Source organism: Myxine glutinosa, chromosome 2, assembly GCF_964187855.1.
Source record: "Myxine glutinosa chromosome 2, kmMyxGlut1.1, whole genome shotgun sequence".
Taxonomy (NCBI): domain Eukaryota; kingdom Metazoa; phylum Chordata; class Myxini; order Myxiniformes; family Myxinidae; genus Myxine; species Myxine glutinosa.
In genome coordinates, this window is record NC_136262.1 from 129,089,899 (window position 1) to 129,111,807 (window position 21,909).

Sequence of the window (21,909 nt, forward strand, 5' to 3'; positions counted from 1 at the left end):
TCCCTCTGTGCACACCTTACATTTGAATGTAGCTGCCACACTGGTTAATGACCCTCTCAGACCACTACATTTTTGATGAACCCACTCAGCGCACATTGTACATTGAATGGAGTTCACTCCGACACCCTTCCTTCCTACACATAGCACAGGGCCACTTCCCAGTTCTTTCCACCTCACCACATGCTTTACCACTTGCCATCACCTTCGTCTTTCCGATATTCACCTTCAGACCTTTTGTCTGCATACATTCCTTCCACTTGTTCATCTTTTCCTTCAGTCCATCCATGCTTTCTGCAATCAACACCAGATCATCTCCATACAACAACTCCCACGGTAAACCCTCCTTTACGTTCTGAGCCAGCACCTCCATCACAGCTACAAATAGTGGTGGACTTAGTACCGACCCCTGATGCACTCCCACCTTCACCTCAAACTCACCACTGTTCCCGTCCTTTGTCCTTACAGCTGTGCGCGCTCTTTTGTACATTGCCATCACTACTCTGATCAACCATTCCTCCACTCCTAACTTCCTCAATGCTCATGTCAATACTGTTACGGACGCGGATAAGATGTTACTGGATTTGCCGAGCGGATGGCCGCCGCGCCCGAACAGTTACCCCGACTAACCCGATTCCTGAACGTTGGCCAAAATCGCGCCACAGATATTCAATAGGGAAAAGACAAAGGCGACACGGATGTGAAGAAGAAGAAGGAGACAAAAAGGTTTGAAATACGATTATTATTTATTACTATTTACAGGATTGAAAGAAACCAAGGAAGAAGGAAAGATAAGAAAATAAAGCAGAAAGAGGGACGGACCAGAAAGACACAGTGAAAATACTAGCTTATCTATTACAGTCTTACTTAACCCAGGACAGAACAAATGAAGACAGACTCACACGAATGGGGAATGGAGGCAGGAACGATTGGCTGGACCGGGAGGAAGGTTCAGCTCGGACCACAAGCTGGAAGGCTTTGCAGGGCGCACAGCAAGCCGGGCCTCGTCAGGCTGGGAGCAAGCAGGGTGACGTCGTGCACTTCTCTCAAGGCTTCCCCCGCGCTTCTGTCGCACTTGTCTCAAGGCTTCCTTCTCGCTTCTCTTCCCTCCTCGCGCACTTCTCTCAAAGGCTTCCTTCTCATCACTCGCGCACTTCTCTCAGAGGCTTCCTTCTCATCACTCTTTCTTAGTCCAACTACTTCAAGGCTTTCGCGCGCGCCCTTTATAGCGCCTCAGGCGATCAAGCCGCTGGTGTCCAGGACACGCCCATCGGTGAGCTCGCCTCAGCCCTGATTGGTCGGCACGGCCCTCTGGCTCCGCCCTTGATGATGATGGGCGGGCACGCCCAGGAGTCGGCAGCTCCTCCCCCTCTTCTCCGAGCCGACCTCGTGGCGAATGGAGTCGCTGAGGGAACAGTTGGCAATTGTTGGAAGGGGAATGTGAAGGGAAAGGGGATCTACTCTTATTTCACTTGGTGCAATGGAGTATTTCAATTAATGGAAGACACAGCCTTACACTAATACACATAATAAGGATATAACTACTGAACAGGGATATATGGTGTCCTTCGTGTATACAACAACAACAACATGCATTTTAAAGGCCATTTTCCCTGCTAGAGCGGGGGTTAGCCTTGCGGTCCCCATGACAATCTTCTCCATTTTGCCCTATTTTCTGCATCTCTCCTTGTTAACCCCCTTGCCCGCATTTCTTCGTCCACCATCTTTAGCCAAGTCTTTCTCGGTCTTCCCCGTCTTCTACTTCCTTCTACATTCATTTCCATCACTCTTCTCAACCAGTCACTTTCATCCTTCCTCAACACATGACCAAACCATCTCAACCTGTTCCTCTTCACAGCATCAATCACAGGCTCTATTCCCATCATCTTTCGCAATTCATCATTTGTCTTCCTCTCTCTCAACGATACTCCGCACATCCGTCGAACCATTCGCATTTCCACCCTTTCCAACCTTCGTTGCTGCTCTACGTTCATTACCCATGTCTCGCTCCCATAAATCATAACACTTCTCACACATGCAGCATACACCTTTCCCTTCAGCTTCAACGACACTCCCCTCATCATCAGCACGCCACTCAATTCCCGAAACTTCTTCCATGCACATCTCACTCGAGCAACCGTTGCCAAGTCTGATCCACCTTCTCCATTCAGCATGTCTCCGCGGTAGCAAAATGTTTTCACACCTTCCAGCTTCACGCCGTCTCCAAGATCCAACTCAACATTTCCTCCATCTGCAGCTCCCTCTGTGCACACCTTACATTTGAATGTAGCTGCCACACTGGTTAATGACCCTCTCAGACCACGACATTTTTGATGAACCCACTCAGCGCACATTGTACACTGAATGGAGTTCACTCTGACACCCTTCCTACACACAGCACAGGGCCACTTCCCAGTTCTTTCCACCTCACCACATGCTTTACCACTTGCCATCACCTTCGTCTTTCCGATATTCACCTTCAGACCTTTTGTCTCCATACATTCCTTCCACGTGTTCATCTTTTCCTTCAGTCCATCCATACTTTCCGCAATCAACACCAGATCATCTGCATACAACAACTCCCACGGTAAACCCTCCTTTACGTTCTGAGCCAGCACCTCCATCACAGCTACAAATAGTAGTGGACTTAGTACCGACCCCTGATGCACTCCCACCTTCACCTCAAACTCGCCACTGTTCCCGTCCTTCGTCCTTACAGCTGTGCGCGCTCTTTTGTACATTGCCATCACTACTCTGATCAACCATTCCTCCACTCCTAACTTCCTCAATGCCCATGTCAATACTTTGCGTGGAACCCGATCGAATGCTTTCTCCAGATTCGTGTATGTTTTATGGAATTAACTACGGGAACGCCCTTTGACCTTTATACAACAACAATTGCAGGAAGGAGGGTGACATTTTACAACAATTCATTACACAACAATAAAAAAAAAAACATTCTCATATCCACAACAATACTTTGCGTGGAACCCAATCGAATGGTTTCTCCAGATCAACAAACCCAAGAAACAACTTCCTCCTCTTCTCCATGTACTTCTCCTGCAACTCCCTCACAATGAAAAGCGCGTCTGTCGTTCCTCTTCCTGGCATAAATCCAAACTGCATTTCGTCGATCTTCACCTTCTTCCTTTTCCTCCTCTCCAACACCCTTTCCAATACCTTCATTCCATGCTCCAATAACTTTATCGCTCGGTACGAGCCACACTGGGTCACCTTTCCCGTTGTATAGAGGGACGAGGGTACTCAGTTCCCAAATCACTGGAATGCGGCCTTCTTTCACCACCAGATTACAGATCTCTGTCATTCTCTTCACACCCCAACTTCCTGCTGCCTTCAACATATCTCCCACAACTCCCGTCGGCCCTCCCGCTTTTCTACCCTTCATTGCTTTTATCGCTTCCTCAACTTCCTTCTCAGTTATCTTCTCTGCCGGTCCTAAAACTGGGTTACTCTCCATGTTCCCATCCCATTCATTCTCTGTATTCAACAGCATTTCCATATATCTTTTCCATCTTCCTTTAATTCCATCTGGGTCGACAACGATTTGTCCCACTTCTTCCTTCAAGCAACTCACCCCCATCACATCACACCTCTCTTTCGCTATCTGCTTTGCAATCCTGAATACTGCTCTCTGACCCTCTTCCGAATCCAAGCGTTCTCCGAACATTTTCCTACATGCCTCCTGCGCCTTTGCTACCTCTTTCTTTGCAGCCTTCCTGGCTGCCTTATAACTTTCATGCTCTGCTGTTTCTGCTCCCGTACCCTTCGCCTTCTGCCACTTTGATACGACACACACACACACATACACACACACATACACACACACACACATACACACACACACACACACACACACGCATATATACACACACACACACACACACACACACACACACACACACACACACACACACACACACACACACACACTGTACACACACTAGGCTCTTGGTGCAACAAATAAGCAGTCGATAGAACATTGTAATTATTATGATGATGTAATAACTAGCACTAGAAGAATGTATAAAAGCTGGGGTTGATGGGGTGAAGAGAATGTGTAGAATGTGGCCACATGTGAGGTGAGAGAAAACCGAGTCCACCAACCCGCTTTCTCTGGGTGAGAAGTAGATATTGAGACTTAGCCTCCTGCTTGACGGTCATTAATTTGAAAAGCCTTCGACTAGACCACCTCCAGGTGATCGAAACAGAAAAGAGCTGCACCAGTTCAAAGTGGGGAGCCACGTGATAGTACTTTTGATGAAGGCCTTGTACATCAAAATCGAATCTGCATGGCTCAAAATGCACGTCGTTTTATGGAGTCTACCAATAAGAGGGCCTCTCTGAATCCATCCTTAAGCAAAGACGGGATATACCTCAGTGTGAGGGTAGAGTTCTCCACCCATTACCACTGAGCTGACCGATAACTCGGAGGTTAGCACATTCACCTGTGAGTTGCCTAGTTACAATGCGATTCCCATCCCAACTATAAAATGCCATGCCGGTGTTTCACAAGCATGGCGTTGATTGCATCAGTGAGTGTGCTGTCCTTCAGAGGAATGTTGAGCCTGCGCCCCATTTGCTATCGTTCCCTGGTGAGTATTAAAGATCCAATGGTGCCTTTTACAAAGCGTAGGCCATTGTCTACCAGTGCCCTGGTAAAACTCCATGTTCCTGCCATAAACTACAGCACCCTGTGGCAGAGCGACGACTTGTCCAGGATTCATTCTCAGCCCCAGAAACATTGCCGTCGATACGTGGATGAACAGATAGTCACGCTCCGTGGTCACAGCTCTTTGAAATGTGAGATTGATACATTTACTTGGTGTGTTGCTCCTACGTGTGTCGGTGTCTGGTTTTAATTAAAAAATGTTTTCCTTTTTCCTTTGCTTTCTGCTGATTGTTCCTCAGCATGGTGAGAGTGCCATACACATTGCAGCTGCATGTGGGAACATAAACATCCTCGAGTTCCTGGTATCAAGAGGAGCGCGTGTTGATGCTACTGACAAGGTATTTAAATAATTCTGATTCTCGGACTTGACTTCGGCAGATCCAAAGCGGCGCCAAAGCTTCTGTTCCCAAAGTTATTTTCAGGAATTAATGAGGGCATCCTGAAGTTGTGCATGTGCAAGTTTTATTTGATTCCATCAAGTTTTGAAAAAAATCGCCCATCTTGCCATTTTCTTCCTTTGGAGGGAAAGGGGTGGGGGGAGGGGAGGGGGTGCAGTTGGGAATATCTGAGCTATATAAGCATGATGCATTATATATGGATATAAGCAGTTTGCATGTTTTCACTTCATGAAAGTAACCCAGGTTAATTTTGTTTTTGAGAGCGATCGAGACAGTGGTCTGTTGCCTATACACCGCCCAAATAAAGCCATGTGTCAGAAGAACGTGTTGCGCAATTAGAACAAGATCGCTTGTGGAGTGGGTACTCTGCAATCTATATATAACGGAGCAAGTGTTTCTTTGTATGTATGTATATTTGTATGTATGTATGTTAGTGCACTCTTCACCCATTGGTTGGACAGCTGACCTGACTCCACCCACAAATGTAACCTGAAATACTGAACCAAAAGTATCCAGAGAACCCAAAAGACCCAGAGGACCCACAAGACCCATGGGACCCTAAATACCCCAAGGACTGTAAATACCCCAAAAGACCCTGAGGCCCAAAAAGATCCAGAGGAACCAAAAGACCCCAAATAAATGAAAAGACCCTGAAGACCCAATGGACCCCAAAGACTCCGAAGACTGAAGACCTTAAAGACTGAAAAGACCCAATGGACCCCAACGACCCAAAATACCCCGAAGACCAAAAAGACCCTGAAGACCGAAAAGACCTCAAAGACTGAAATATTCCAAAGACCTTTAACAACCCCAAAGACCCTAAATACCCCGAAGACTTAAATACCCAAGATAACTAAAATACCCTGAAGACCCTTGAAGACCCAAAAGGTTGAAAAGACCCAATCGACCCCAAATATCAAAAAGACCCCAAAGACTGAAAAGACCCCAAAGACCCAAAATACCCCAAAGATCCAGTCCCAAAAAACTCCAAAGAATGACATGACAAGAATGAAAAGACAAAGAATGAAGACCCCAAAAACTGAAAAGACCCCAAAGACTGAAAAGACGCTGCAGCCCCAAAAGACCATCAAGACCCAAAAGACTGAAAAGACCCTAAATACCCTTAAATTGGGAACCCAAACGCAATTTTTTTTCTTGAAAAACCATTGGCAATCAGTAATCACGGTCTAGTTTGAAGGGATTTTTTTTTTATTTGCCAATCACAAAGTGCCAAAAAAAACCCTAGACTGTCGATTTTCGAGATTGCCAGTGACGTCACATTTTGAACTCACTGTGATCCTGCCGGCGACGGTACATAGAGAAACTGTGCATTGTGAGCTCTGATTCCGATACTGATTTGGGTTGATGGGGTGGGAGGGGGGGGGGGGGGGAGTGTGGGGTGGTTGTGGGGCATTGTTAGTTAGGGTGACAGTTAACTTGGGATTTTGATGGGATGGTAGGGGGGCGGGGGGGTTGGGGGCGTGGGTATTAGGGCGGGCCATACTTCTTTTTTTTTGTAAATCAATCGAGAGGGGTGTTCATATTACGTATTTTGGTGTGGAGAACACAAATCTGAGGTTTTAAAAAATTCTGATAACCCTAACCTACATCAATTTGCAGTTGATTATTATTAAATTTTTGATTATTTTGCTATTCTTCTGGAATATAGAGACGTTTTTTATTTTGAAGTTAGGGCTTTTATTTTGGTAACTTCCTGTTGGGATGGCAGTTGTAGCCATCTTGTTGCTGAAAGCTCGATGTTGAGGAGGTTGGCAATCCTTATCCATCCGTCTTCTCTTCTCTTCTTATGGCATTGCCAGTAAGTACCTTTTTGATTAGGAACCTGAGGAACAAATAGATAATAATTTTAGATGTAAATTACCTTGTTTTATATTATATTTGTTAATTGATTTTTGTACTTACCTATTGCTAGCCTGAGTTACATGTGAAGGAAAATAGTGACCTGTGAAGTGAATATTTTGACGGTCTTCTGTAATACCTGTGTAATACCTTAATATCTGTCTGTAGTGGATACTTACCTGTGTATTATTGTTTTTATTTCAGTGTGAACTACTAAAAATGGCTCAAGTCAGAACAAGGATGAAATCAAGTTCTCATTTAAGTAATCTTGTTGGCACTGGGCAGGAGCTGTTGGTGTCTGAACTGCCAACTGTGAGGGATATCCTGAGGTATGGCATCTACTTGAGGGAGCAAAGTGAAGATGACAGGAGGAACTACCCAGTGGACAAGCTCGTGTCTGACATCTACCCTGGTCTGATTTGTCAGTGGAGCAAAGCTAATGCTCTTTTCAAGCCTCCTGTTATCAATGAAAAGGTGACCATCATGTCCAAGCTCAAGGAGGTCTGGAATCAGGCAGTGAAGTTTTCTCTTGGGAGGGGCAAACTTGATGCCAAAGAGAGGTTCATTGTCAAGTTAGACAAGTTATTTGATATTTTGACTTGCAAGTGTCAGATTACCAGTTGTGAGGGGGGAGGCTGTGAGGCCGGTGAGGGCTGTGTGATCCAAGCCCACATTAACTGTTCCTGCAGCAGAGAGAAAATGATTCCTGTGAAAGATCTTGCCTACATCAAGGGACAGAAAGAGAAGGTTGGAAGTAAAGGACCCCACCAAATGGGGAGCCCTGATCTGCCAGAGCACAAGAGACAGGTGAGGACATTGGAAAGGCAGGAAAAGAAAAAGAATGCAGAGAAAAGGAGAAGGAGCCAGGAGGAAAATGCTGCAGCAGCAGAGAAGGCAGCCAGGAAGGATGTTGAGAGATTTTTGTCAGATGGTGATGATCTGGAATTGGAGAGAAGTGATGCTGAAGATGAGTTTGTCACTGAAGTTGAGCTCTTCCCTGAAACTGACACTGAGCCTGCAGCTTCAGCAAAGGTCCAGAAAAACTATGATGAGATTCCAAACATTGCCCTTGCTAGTGTAAGGTATGGCATAGGGCTGAGGCCAACTGCAGCGATAGCAACTGCAGCTCTGATTGATGCAGGAATCATCACAGAAGACAATACAAGTAAAGTGATTGATAAGAACAAGGTCAATAGAGCACAGGAGAAGTTGATGACAGAGCTGGGGGAAGGGTTTGATGAGAAGTGCAGGGAGGAGGGGGGGGGGGGGATCTCCTGCATCCTCTTTGATGGGCGGATTGACCTGACCAATGGGATGATGGAAGCTGAGGGCAGTGACCAATCTTTTCCTGCAAAGATCAAGGAAGAACACTATAGTGTTGTTAGTGAGCCTTGTAGCTACTATCTGTTCCAGTTTACCCCAGAGAAAGCAACTAAAGAGGAGTCACATGCGGAGCAGATTGGTAAGGTCCTGTTTGCCTGGCTGAAAGAGAGGGGTTTTGATAAGACCTTGTGGACCATTGGAGGAGACTCAACAAATTTCAACATTGGTGTGAAAGCTGGAGTAATGCGGAAGCTGGAGCTGCACCTGGGGAGAAAGCTGGTCTGGTTGGTGTGCAACCTGCACACTGGTGAACTTCCCCTGCGCCATCTCATTGTTCACCTTGATGGCCCTACTCTGTCAGACAACACATTTTCTGGGCCAATAGGAAAGCTCCTTGCTTCTGCTGCAGACTTGGATATCAATCCAAACTTCACCCGGATCTTTGTTGGCCCTCCACTGATCAAGCTGTCTGACAAGGCCATTGAAGATCTCTCAACTGATCAACACTATGGCTATACAATTGTCTGTGCAATCAGGGATGGAGTGCTTCCTGCAAGGCTGGCTCTAGTGGAGATTGGACCAGTAAACCACAGCCGCTGGCTCACCACAGCGAACAGATTTCTCAGGCTCTGGGTGTCAAAGCATGGACTGAAAGGAAAGAGCCAGAAGAATCTGCAATTCATTGTGGAATTCATCATTGGAGTGTATTATCCATGTTGGTTCAACGTGAAAGTCAAGCACTCCTGGATCGAAGGGCCTAGGCACATCTTGTTTCAGCTGGACTGCCTCAAGTCCCAGAGGAAGGAGGTGCTGGACCTTCTGATGCCGACTGTGAGAATATCTGCTTGGTATGCCCACAGTGAAGCCATCCTCCAAACACTGCTGTGCTCTGAGGATCAGAAGGAGAGGACTGAGGGGGTCGGAGAGAATCCTGGCCATCAGGGGAGAGGGGGACCCAGACACTCAGCTGGGGGACTCCTCTGTCAGGACCAGAAAGACACCTGACATCAACTATGATGCTTCCAGCATTGGTAACTTGATCAGCTGGTCAGAAGGTGTGTCAGAGCCACCTCTCACCTGCTCCCTAAGCACCTCGGAGGTGAAGAACTTCATCAACACCCCCATGGAGGTGCTCAACTGGCCTTGCCACACACAAAGCATTGAGAGGGTTGTTAAAATGGTGACTGAGGCTTCTGCTAAGTACTTCTCACATGAAAAGAGGGATGGAGGCATCAGGGCTCAGGAGACCAGCAGGAGGCTGATGTCCAAGAATGAGTCAAAGCAGGACTTGTGCAACCTGGTAAAGTTCAAGAAGTAAGGAGATTGATCTTTGTAATTGTAACCAGTGATATACGTGCAGTTCACCTGTTAATAAATATGTACATTTGATTTGGCTGTGTCAATATGAATGATTTCCCTTGTATCTTTTAATATCTTATAAAGGGGTTCGAAAGGGTAAAATTGGCAATTTAGAAATACAAATTGATGGAGGTTAGAGTTATCCTATCCAAAAAATAAACTCATATTTGAAATCCCCATAAAAAAACACATCATAAAAACACATCATCACACCCCTCATGTTAGGATTTCCTTCAGATTCATTTTGGCACCTGAGTATGACCCGCCCTAGTGGGTATTGTTAGCTCGGGTGAGGGGAAGGTGTAGGGGGCGTAAGGGGGTCATGGGTATTGTTAGCTCAGGTGACGGTTGAAGGGGGATTGTGGGGGGAACTGGAGTGTGGGGTGATGCTTGATGGGGGATTGTGAGGGGAAGGGAAAGAGGGGTGTGTGGGTTGGTTGTGTGTATTGTTGGTGAGGGTGACGGTTGATGATTTATTTCTTTTTTTCTGCAAAATTGAGATTTCTCAAAAACCAAGGATGCCCAAGTTGAACAGAAATCAGCAAGAGCAGTATTACCAAAGGATCAAAGTAGTTGTGGCAGCAGAAAATATCCGATGGCAGAAAAATGTATTGCACACTTGGAACAAGATCACCAAGTAGGGTCGCCCGTAGGGTGGGTACTCTGCTAGTGGTGTTACTAATCAGAGATAATACCATGACCCCCACTGGCAGCTCCGGAAGGGAGCTCGTGCTTTTAGTTAGTCCAAAGTAAGAAAGAGGTGCCAGATGTGAATCAGGTGCTCAGGTCCAAAGTGGGAAGCAATGTTCAAAAGAGTTCCTCACAAAAAAATACTTTTTTGAAGAGTTGTGGAGTGTCAGTGAAGAAGCTGATTCTGTGGAGGATGCAGAGATGGTGTCTGCATATTGAGGCCTGCTTTGAAATTTGCCAATATTAACACAAATGTTCTACAATCCAGCCGTGTACTACATATTATACATAAATCCTCGAAAGGTAGACGTTGCACTGTGAGAAATATTAGAAGGTACATCTCGAAAGTTAGGAGTTTTATTCATATTGTGATTATGATCACATGAGTTATTATTACTTACACGAGTCCATAAAGTATTTCTGCCCCACAGCACGGTGCCAATGCGGTGTACTTTGCAGCAAGACAAGGCCATGTGGAGGCTATTCGTTTCCTCAAAGAGAGAAATTGTCCCTTGGACGTCCAAGACAAAGTGAGTTCTGTCCAATACATCCCAGCACCCACACACTTCATCTTACAAATCCTTATGTGGTACAAATCCCCATGTGGTGCAACCAGTTTCATGGGTTCTGCACCAGAGGGCCAGTGTCGTGCAGCTCATTGGGGATGGAGGGCAGTGCCGGGGTGATCAAGAAATTGGTAGGGTTGAAATCGTAAATAAAGGAGGGATAATATTTACAGTGCATTCAGAAAGTATTCAGACCCCTTCACTTTTTTCACATTTTTTTATGTTGCAGCCTTATGCTGAAATCGTTTAAATTCATTTTTCCCCTCATCAATCTACACTCAATACCCCATAATGACAGAGAAAACAGGATTTTAGAAAGTTTTGCAAATTTATTAAAAATAAAAAACTGAAATATCACATTGACATAAGTATTCAGACCCTTTGTGATGACACTTGAAATTTATCTCAGGTGCCTCCCATATCTGTTGATCATCTTTGAGATGTTTCTCTTGATCAAAAACCAATCCATGAGGTCGAAGGAACTGCCTGCAGAGCTCAGAGACAGGATTGTGTCGAGTCACAGATCTGAGGAAGCCTACAAAAAAATGTCTGCTGCATTGAAGGTTCCCAAGAGCACAATGGCCTCCATAATTCATCGATGGAAGAAGTTTAGTACAACCAGGAATCTTCCTCGAGCTGGCCGCCTGGCCAAACTGAGCAATCGGGGGAGAAGGGCCTTCGTAAGAGAGGTGACCAAGAACCCGATGGTCACTCTGGCTGAGCTCCAGAGATCCTGTGTGGAGATGGGAGAAACTTCCAGAAGGACAACCATCACTGCAACACTCCACCGATCTGGGCTTCATGGCAGAGTGGCCAGACGGAAGCCAAACAGTTCAATCTTGGTTTCATCAGACCACAGAATCTTGTTTCACAGTCTGAGAGTCCTTTAGGTGCTTTTTTGCAAACTCCAAGCGGGTTTTCAAGTGTCTTTCACTGAGGAGAGGCTTCTGTCTGGCCACTCTGCCATAAAGCCCAGATCGGTGGAGTGTTGCAGTGATGGTCGTCCTTCTGGAAGTTTCTCCCATCTCCACACAGGATCTCTGGAGCTCAGCCAGAGTGACCATCGGGTTCTTGGTCACCTCTCTTACCAAGGCCCTTCTCCCCCGATTGCTCAGTTTGGCCGGGTGGCCAGCTCTAGGAAGAGTCCTGGTTGTTCCAAACTTCCATTTAAGAATTATGGAGGCCACTGTGCTCTTGGGAACCTTCAATGCAGTAGACATTTTTTTGTAGGCTTCCTCAGATCTGTGCCTTGACACAATCCTGTCTCTGAGCTCTGCAGGCAGTTCCTTCGACCTCATGGCTTGGTTTTTGCTCTGATATGCATTGTCAGCTGTGAGACCTTAAATAGACAGCTGTGTGCCTTTCCAAATCATGTCCAATCAATTGAATTTACCACAGGTGGACTCCAATCAAGGTGTAGAAACATCTCAAAGATGATCAAGAGAAATGGGAGGCACCTAAGCTAAATTTCAAGTGTCATAGCAAAGGGTATGAATACTTATGTCAATGTGATATTTCAGTTTTTTCTTTTTAATAAATTTGCAAAACTTTCTAAAATCCTGTTTTCTCTTTGTCATTATGGGGTATTGAGTGTAGATTGATGAGGGAAAAAATGAATTTAAACGATTTCAGCATAAGGCTGCAACATAACAAAATGTGAAAAAAGTGAAGGGGTCTGAATACTTTCTGAATGCACTGTATACACACTTGTGGGATGGACCTCGGTTGACTTCCGGTTCCGGTTGCTTGAGCTCTGTCGTACCGATTTTAGACTGCCGTTTTCCTCAAAGATAAGTGCTCCCCAGTGGTTTTGTCAAGTCGCTACTGTTTATTTTTCTGTCTCTTTGTTTTTTTGTTTGTCTCTGTCTACTGTGTGCTTCTAGTTCAGTTTTGTTTTTTTAATTTGTGCCAAGTTGAGTATTCGTTGGACTTTTCTTACCGGGCTATTTGAGGCCTTCCCGTTTCACTCGTGTCCATGATCGTTTTCATTTGTCCTTTCTCTGTACTACCTTCAGTCACTTAATTTTTTTCACCACTATCTTTAATTATCCTTCGATTCCTCCCAACTATATGCCCTATGTTGAATGTCTTCAATAAATAAATAAATAATCCTCCTCACCACACCACCTCGCGACCACGTGTTCTCCCCCCCCACCCCCTTCTTCCTCCATCTTGCCAATTTCACGTTTCCATCCCCACTCTGTTCGTGAAGTATTCACCATACTCCTTTACGATCTCTTTCAACCTTTCTCATTGTCGGCCAACCTGCTTTCACCTAACCTTCAAAGAAAAGTAAAAAGGAATCCCTCCTACTGTATTAACCAAGTGCTGATGTACACCTCCACGTTCCTTGGAGCTACACTCCACTTGGCTTGTCGATCTGCTTTCATTGCTTCTTCTTTTTCTGCCTTTTGAACCTCTGTCTGCAACTTCGTCCTCCCAGCCTCCCTGCCCTCAGTTTGGTGAATACCCAGAGCATCTTTATGGTGTTTGTTTTAAAATGTTTCAACTTCCTTCCTCCGAGTTGCAATCTCTCTTTTATTGCAATTTACTCTTCTTTATTTTCATATAGCTGATTTCAAATCGCTATTTCAAACATTCTGATTCTAAAAATTCAAACTCTTTCAGTTCTTCCTTTTCCCATCTCTTAACTCACCTTTATATCACCACTCCTCTAACATTCTCAAATGTATCTTTGACTTGAAAATCTCGAAGACCCCGGCTTTCAATGGATGTTTGTATTTCATTCATCGTTACTTTTGTCCATCTTCAGTGTCAAGCCCTTCCCTGTTGTTCCCTCTTCTACTTCCACTTGCCCATATCCTACAAACCCTAACCCTTACTAGTGTCCCACTCCATGTCTCCTCCATCTCCGCCATCTACTCCATCATACGCCCATTCAATCACCACCTTCTCCTTACCCGTCCCCTGCAAAACTCCTCCTCGACCCTCCCCTTCAAATCTTCCCCTCACTCCTCAAAGTTGCTCCTCGCACATCCATGAAACTGCCTACTCACCCTCCCTCTCTCTCTTCCGACTCATTCCTCCTTCTCCTCCTACTCTTTCTCATCCTCTTCCTCCCCATCTTCCTTCTCCCCCTCCTCCTCCTCCTCCTCATCCATCCTCACCCCTCCTCCTCCTCCAATTTTCTAATTCCCTCTGCCTTCACCCCCCCCCCCCCCTTTCTCATATTACTCCTCACTGTGCCTCCTCCCATCACTACCTGGCCTCTTGTCCTCCTCCTCATCTTATCATCTTCCTATCTATCTTCTTCCTCTTATCTGGTGTGCCGCTGCCTTCACAAAGTCAGAGAGAGAGAAAGAGAGAGAAAATTTTTTTTTTTAAATTTAATTTTGAATCCCTTTTATTGTATTCAAGGACACAGGAAAAAAAACATGTGCAAGCAATCAGTTCCAAAGAAAAAGTCAAATCAATCAGGGAATTATGAAGTAATTATCACTTTTGAATCATCGACTGAACACAAAACATTGCCAATACACCACTTTCTCTCAAACAGTTGGACATTTCCATTACTGAAGAAGAAATCAAATTCTAGCTTGAGTCGTGTTGAGACAAACCCTTTAAAAATAGGAATAGCATCAGAGCCGTAGCCGATATCTATTTTAATTTTCCGACATTTATATATTGCATATTTTGCAACAGCAACCAAAAAATTGAGAAGAACACCCACGTCTCTATATGTGGGCCTGAAAGACACACCAAATATAAACATATGCATATTGAAAGGGAAGGACAGTTGGTGAAAAAGATATTCAAGGAACAAGAAAAGCGATGTCAGGCTACGACACTGTACATAAGCATGAAACAAATCCTCTTTCTGATCACAGAACGGACAAGTTTCCGGCAGCGAGCTGTTAATACGGTGAACAAAAATATTGGAGTGGAGCGCCCAGTGTGCTAACCTCCATTGTATATCCGCTAATACACCATGTATTGGTAAGGTGTACAAAGGGGAGTAGAGGGAGACCCCGATCCTAACCGCTCTGACCACAAAGCTACTCGTGTTCTCGCAGAGAGGGGTACATTCTTATTTTGTCGAGAGAGATCACAGATTCCAATCTTAGTTACAAGATGAAAGGGGGGGGGGGGGGGGTATGTTCAATCTCCGGCTGAAGAGAAGAAGAAAGGAGCACTTTGATTTGAGGGAAACCTAACCGAAAATCCTCAATGTTACCAACACCTTCCCAGCCGATGTTTAGCTGTCTAAATTCCCGAATGACTACACGTACAACTTGGCCTACAAGTCGGACAGATCGAGATCCAACTGAGGATGCCACCAAACCAGCAGGTTTCCATTTAACTCCAGATGAATCTCTCAGATCACATACTTTGTTAATCCCTCCTTGGATAAATTTTTTAATCAGGGCATGGCTATGAGGGATACCAGGAAATAAATTATTGAAGAAAAGGGGTTCTTGAAGGAACATTCGACAATTATAGCCCTCAAGCAAGCGGTGGACGTCAAACCTTTTCCAAGTGTCCAATAAACTCTGATAGAATCTCGAAAGAGAGGCAAAGTTTTCTGCTCGATGTCTATCAAAAAAAAGCTGCCGATCATATCTCAGTTTACCAGCCTGTTGTAACAGAAAAAACGCATAAGGCCGCCAGGGCAGCTGTTCAGCAAACAGTAGTCTCTGCAGAGACTGCAGCCGAAAAGCCACAACCCAGCCAGAGATATCAACAATGCCCTGGCCACCTTCCTTCCGGGGGTAGTACAATATCTCAGGCCTCAGCCAATGGTAGCCACTCCAAAAGAAGTTTACCAGCATTCGCTGAGTAGCCATAATTAGTTGGTTTGATAGCTGTAAAGCAATAATTCTGTGCCATAATTTTGTTGCAACCAGATTGTTTATGACAAGGGAACGACCTCGATAGGAGATGGACCTCAGCAGTCCTTCCCATGCTTTCAATCTGTCCATAATTTGTTCCAGCACTCCTTCCCAATTTTTCATTTCTGTTTCACGATTACGAATATGCACTCCAAGATATTTAACCCCATCCGTTCTCCAGACCAGCTTGTGTGGGAGTGAGGGTGGTGATACACAAGAGAGATTGCCTTTGCCACACCATAATGCTGTACTTTTATTCCAATTGATCCCACCGGAAGAGGCTGCAGAGAAAGCTTGCATACAACGTTGTAAAGCAAAGACATTATGGAGCTTCTAATCAAAACACAGACATCATCAGCATAAGCCGTCTGCACAAATTCTGCTCCTTCTATACTTCTCATTCCCTGAGGTATTCGCTGTCTAATAGACCGAAGGAGTGGTTCAAGGGCGACTATATATAAAAACCCGGAGAGGGGGCACCCTTGGCGAATACCCCGTTGGAAAGGAAAGCGAGAACATAACCTATTGTTGATTTTTATCATACATTGAGTATTAGTATACAGGAGTTTCACATAAGAGATGAAAGTTTCACCAAACCCCATTCCTTTCAGAACAGAAAAAAGGTACTTGTGGTCAACACGATCGAAGGCCTTAGTTTGATCAAGAAATAGCAATCCAAAGTCGTCGCGCAGGAAATTATTGCATGAAATAACATCTCTTACCAAAAAAATATTATCATAAATAGATTTTCCAGGCGCACAATAGGTCTGGTCCGGGTGTACAACTGAACTAATCACAGTCTTCATACGATTAGCAAGTACTTTAGAGAGGATTTTGTAATCAACACACAATAAGGAGACGGTTATCAACCAGTTGAAGATTCACAGCTTTTGGTAGCAAACAAACGACTGCTCGTCGACAAAACATTGGAAGTTCTCCGACACGTATGCTTTCATCGAATACATCGAGCAAGTCAGGTCCCACAAGCGCCCAGAAGGTCTTATAGAATTCTGCGGGCAGGCCATCTATTCCAGAAGCTTTCCCGTCTTTCAGGCTCTGCACAGCTGCTTCAAGTTCATCAGCCAAAATTGGGGAATCAAGCATGCATCGCTCGTCCTCCTCCACACTCGGAAGCCAAGCAATTAACTCTTGTATCACCTCATTGTCCACGTTCTGAGGAGAATACAAGTTAGAATAGAAACCTTTCAGAGTACACCTGATCGCCTGCTGGGAGGTCACCAGGGACCCATTGGGAGTGAGTAAAGTATGAATTTGTCGTGACTCTTTGAGGGAAGACTCTAACTTAAAGAATTCTTTGTTTGGCATGTCCAGAGTTAAATAGCTCATTCGCATTTGGACCAAGGCACCCATCGCCCGTTGCCGGAACCGTTTCTGCTAGCACTGCTTCCTTTGCCCATATTAGTTGGTCACGTGCACCCTCTCCCAACCTTGTCAATATTCTGTTCTAAGGATACAATTTCAGATTTTAACTGATCGATTGATATTGATTAGACTTTAGTGGTGTATACACTATACTGCTGACAGAAGTTCTTAATTTGGGACTTTGCAATGTCCCACCACAGCCGGAGACTATCATACTGCGGTCTGGAGGAGCGAATTTTCTCCCACACGAAGCGAAAGGCAACATTAAATTTCTTGTCATGTAAGAGTATTCGCCACCCGGTGGAAAGGGTAACTTAAAGGACATTGAGATTAAACTGTGGTCTGTGAATCCAGTTGGTAAAATTTTGGAGGCAGACACCACATTCAACATTGGCTTGTTCACATAAAATCTGTCCAGCCTTGCCATTGACATAATACCATCATTGCATCTACACCATGTATAACAGCGTGAGAGTGGGTGTTGTGATCTCCACACATCCTTAAACCGAAAGATGTTGATGGTGTCCTCTAGAACTTTCGTCGAGGCAACATGAGGCTCTACTCATGACCATTCCTATCAATCGACGGACAAATTGTGCAATTAAAATCTCCTGCGATACAAATATAGAGTGGAAAAGAAGATTTTCCTCTCCATTGGGTCACACGGTGCATAAACATTCACTACTATAATCTTTTGGGTATTGTAAAGAAATTCTACAGAGATCAAATGCCCTTTATAGACTCCTTTAAATGAAACCTGTTGAGCACAAATCTTATGACTTAGGCAAATGGCAACCCTGGCTCGAGGTGTAGGGAACCCACTTAGCCACCATTGCCCCTTAAAAAGTTTCCCCCAATCGGCTACTTGAGCACGAGTAGCATGGGTCTCTTGCAAGAGAATAATGTCAGCCTTTTCTTTCCCAACTGCTTGAATAGTTTGCACCCTCAGTAAGGGGGCACGACCCCCATTTATATTTAAGGATGCAACATTTAGTTCCATAGTTGATTCTTCTGGGGGGTGAAGTCCTCTTCCTCATTTAATCCTTATTTGCCTTCGTGACGGCTTTCCTCAGCCGCTGAAATTCAGGTTCGGAGATTTCCACATGATCGCTCCTTTGCAGCAAAGGTTTTGCGGCTGCAAGGAAGGCCTGAATATTAGGAAAATGATCCTTAATTCGTACATGCCGTTGTCTGAAAGTTTCCTTCAAAAATCTGACAATATTTTCTTTTGAGATTTCAAAAGGCTGTTCTTCCTCCTGAGGGGGGAAAGCCCTGTCAACCATTGCCACTGGCTCCTCATGGCTGATCACTGTCTCGGTAGTTAGAATTCCCTTCGCTGGTAATGAGTTCCTCCTGAACCTGCACAGAAACACCTGTTCCATCCCCATCTACCTTGGATTCCTCATCCTCTTTATCCTCATGCATCATTGCAATAGGGAGGGAGGAGTCGTTATTAGCGGTAATGGGTATTTTACATTCCCCATTAGAATTGATATGGTCATCAGTAGGTTGTTCGGTTTCGCAGGTTTGATTACAACCTTCAGAAAAAAATTCCTCTTCATCCTGAGCAGGTGGTACCATGTCAGCCATAGTTTCACCACCTTGCTGACCTTCATGTGAACGACTATCTGAACCGTTTAAACTGCTTTCTGTCTGCACCACCAACACTTTACCACCTTTATCCTCACTCCTAGTACTTAAAAGTGACCGTTTCAAATTTTTCCGAGACGCCACATCTACAATCTGCTGCTCCTCACAAATCATTCCCTCTACAGGTAGAGGCTTCTCCCTTACATTTGCTTACTCATCGGTTGCACGATGGCCAGCTGTACTGGATGACTCATCGCTTACACGAAACACATCCGTATGGGTCTTATCAGTACCACTCCGAGCTGTACCTTGATGGTCCGACGTAGATTCCTGCACTGAAGGCGAATCATCTATAGAATCCTCTGTAATGGTCATAGAGGAGGGGGGGCGGGGGAGGAGCTGGTCTGGCTGCTGTGGCATACGTTTTCTCCCCATCAGGACAATACTGCCGAGTGTGTCCATGTCCACCACACCCGTAACAAATCAACCTCTCCGTTGCCGCAAAAATCCTGTGCTCACGTTTTGTCGACTTAAAACGAGCGAGATATTCAGTTGCGTCAAACCATCCTTCAAAACAACATAACAAAACCGTCTAAACGTTTCGATATGCTTAAGTTTCCCGTCTGTGGTGCGAATGGAGGCTTGGATAATTCTCGACACCACAGTACCGTACTGACCGAGCTTCTGAAGAATTTCCTCATTAGACAGCGTCGGTAGAACGTTTGATAGTATTACCTTCGAGGCCGGAGTGTTCCATGGCGAAACCGGAACAAACTGGTCATTACCCAAGATGAGTCCGTTCTGTACGACGATGCGTGCGAAACGGACACGTGAAACGAAAACGACCACCTTGTGGTGCATTCGGGACGCTACCCGGATGTTCTCACAACCGATCAATTCTCCGATTGTGAGGAGCGTCTCCTCCAGCGAGACATCTTCCGGTGGGACAAAACACATGCCGTGTTCATCTGTTAACACCTCATCGGCGTCACGACCGGCATTACTTCGACTATTCTTGCTAGCCATTTGAAGTAACTAAACGAAAAATAACCAATAAATGGTACTAAGGTTTATAAAGCCTAAATAAATGAAAAAACAACAATAACTGCGAAATAAATAAATAAATCCCGTTAACCACCTCAAGTCTCTCCCTCTTTCGCTCAGTAGACAAGACGATAGAAAGGGACACCGACACTCGGACAGCAGAAAGAACCAAAGGGTAGGAAGAAGGAAAAAAGCAACAAGAGACACAGCACGTACTGCCAGTGACTGAGCAATAGACCTGGCGCTTGCACGTACGTGCTAAGCGAGCGGCAGCTGTATATACAGACTTGGCATTTAATATGGAATATTTTTTTTCTTGACTTGGGTTTACTTTCTGAACTCAGTATATCAATCTGGTGAGTTTCTTTTACCCTTCGGTGATGTCTTTGTTGAAAGAACCATGTCACTGATTGTCTTTCGCAGCAAGAAGTCAATAACAGGATTATATAACAGGTGGCGTGACAAAATGTACGGACAGGTGCATTTGACGATTGGATTCACAATCGGGTATATAAGGTTGTTGCGCTCTGTATTAGTGGAAAACAACTACTGCACGTCCACAAAAGTTATTGCCGCTTCCTCTGGAGATGGTCCGTCAACTTGACAATGCTGTTTGTCATGGAGCGGTGGCTTTACGAAATTACGGCATGAAACAGCGTGCTATTGCTCGGCAGTATGGCATCACTCGAGGTCAGGTGTCAAAGATCCTGAAACAAAATGCCCATAGGGGTGTCCCTACTCCAATACCGAGGCCAGGACGTCCACGCAGAACCACAAGGAGAGATGATCGCCAGCTGCACCGGTTAGTCTGCAATGGCCGTACTAAGTCAGCTAATCAGCTTAGGGCTGAGTGGCAGCAACTGACAAATGTGCCTGTATCCAGAAGGCTAGTCAACCAACGACTGGGTCAAGCAGGCTATCGTGCCAGGCGTCCCGTGAGAAAGCCACGCCTGACCAGACAACACCGCCAGCGCCGATTGCAGTGGGCCAAAGAGCACCGTCAATGGCAGCCAGGACACTGGAATCGCGTGATCTTCAGTGACGAGTCTAGATTTCTGGTCTATCGTCAAGATGGCCGCGTCTGAGTGTGCAGACAAGTGCATGAAGCCCACAACGAAGATTGTATAGTGCCAAGAGTCCAAGCTGGAGGTGGTGGGGTGATAGTTTGGGCTGCTTTTCATGCAGGGGGCAAAACTGACCTGGTTGTTCTGAATGGAAACCTGAACCAGTTCAAGTACAGGGCCATTCTGGAAGAAACATCGCTTCCATTTGCTCGTGCAGCCTTTCGAGGAAACTTTGTCTTCCAAGATGACAATGTACGGGCTCATCGTGCTCGCATGATCCAACACTTTCTTGCTGACCGTGGTGTAGAGCATATGGAGTGGCCAGCCACATCCCCGGATATGAATCCGATAGAGAACTTGTGGGCAAAATTAATGCGTCAAATTGACCACTTGGACCAGCAGCCGACCTCTGTGCGTGAATTGCAGCAGGCTATTGTCACTGCATGGCAAGCGATTCCTGTCCAAACCTTGGCAAATCTCGTGAACAGCATGCCTCCACATGTACGTGCTCTCCTGAATGCTCGTGGGGGTTACACGAAGTACTGAACTGTAATTTTACTGTCCGTAATCCCAGTCGTAATTTAACTTTTGTTTTTGTTAAAAAAAATTTTGGCTAATGTGCAAAATAAAGAGATACTTCTGGAAAACGTACAGAAGTTTAACACTACTGTCCATGAATTGAGTTTGATATCAGTTTACATCACTTTCAAGGATCAATTTATTTGTTTCGAAATGTCAAATGTTGTTTTTGTTTCTTTTAAAGGTCACATCAACAAAATCTAGAATACTTTCAACATAATTCCAATGAACTTTTGGTTCTAAGACATCTTGAAAAGTAAGTTCAGCCCTACAAAAAAAATATTCCATATTAAATGCCAAGTCTGTATATATATATATACACAGAGACAGTCCATGGGGACCGATTGGCACTCTGACCATGACCATGCTGCCCTGACGACTGTGAGCAGTAGGGAGAAATGGGGAAGATCTGGCCCCCGACTTGCGATGGTGTGGTAAAACTACCAAGAACAGGTGTCCCGATAGTTGCTCCCACCTTTTGCTTATTTGTGTGTTGTACCGTCCACCAAACAGCGA

The 21,909-nt window shown here is 45.1% G+C and overlaps 1 protein-coding gene across 6 annotated transcripts in view; it reads left to right on the plus strand.

Moving 5' to 3' along the window:
• LOC137412398 (death-associated protein kinase 1-like) overlaps positions 1 to 21,909 on the plus strand; it is a 290,813-nt gene that overhangs the window by 149,574 nt on the left and 119,330 nt on the right. For all 6 annotated transcript variants that reach the window (XR_013622362.1, XM_078771644.1, XM_078771646.1 and 3 more), the window contains 2 exons: positions 4,927 to 5,025; positions 10,749 to 10,847. Coding sequence is in view for 5 of the 6 variants with exons in the window: in XM_078771644.1 (XP_078627770.1) it covers positions 4,927 to 5,025; positions 10,749 to 10,847 (198 nt within the window). In the remaining variant the exon portion in view is untranslated. The remainder of the gene's footprint in view (positions 1 to 4,926; positions 5,026 to 10,748; positions 10,848 to 21,909) is intronic.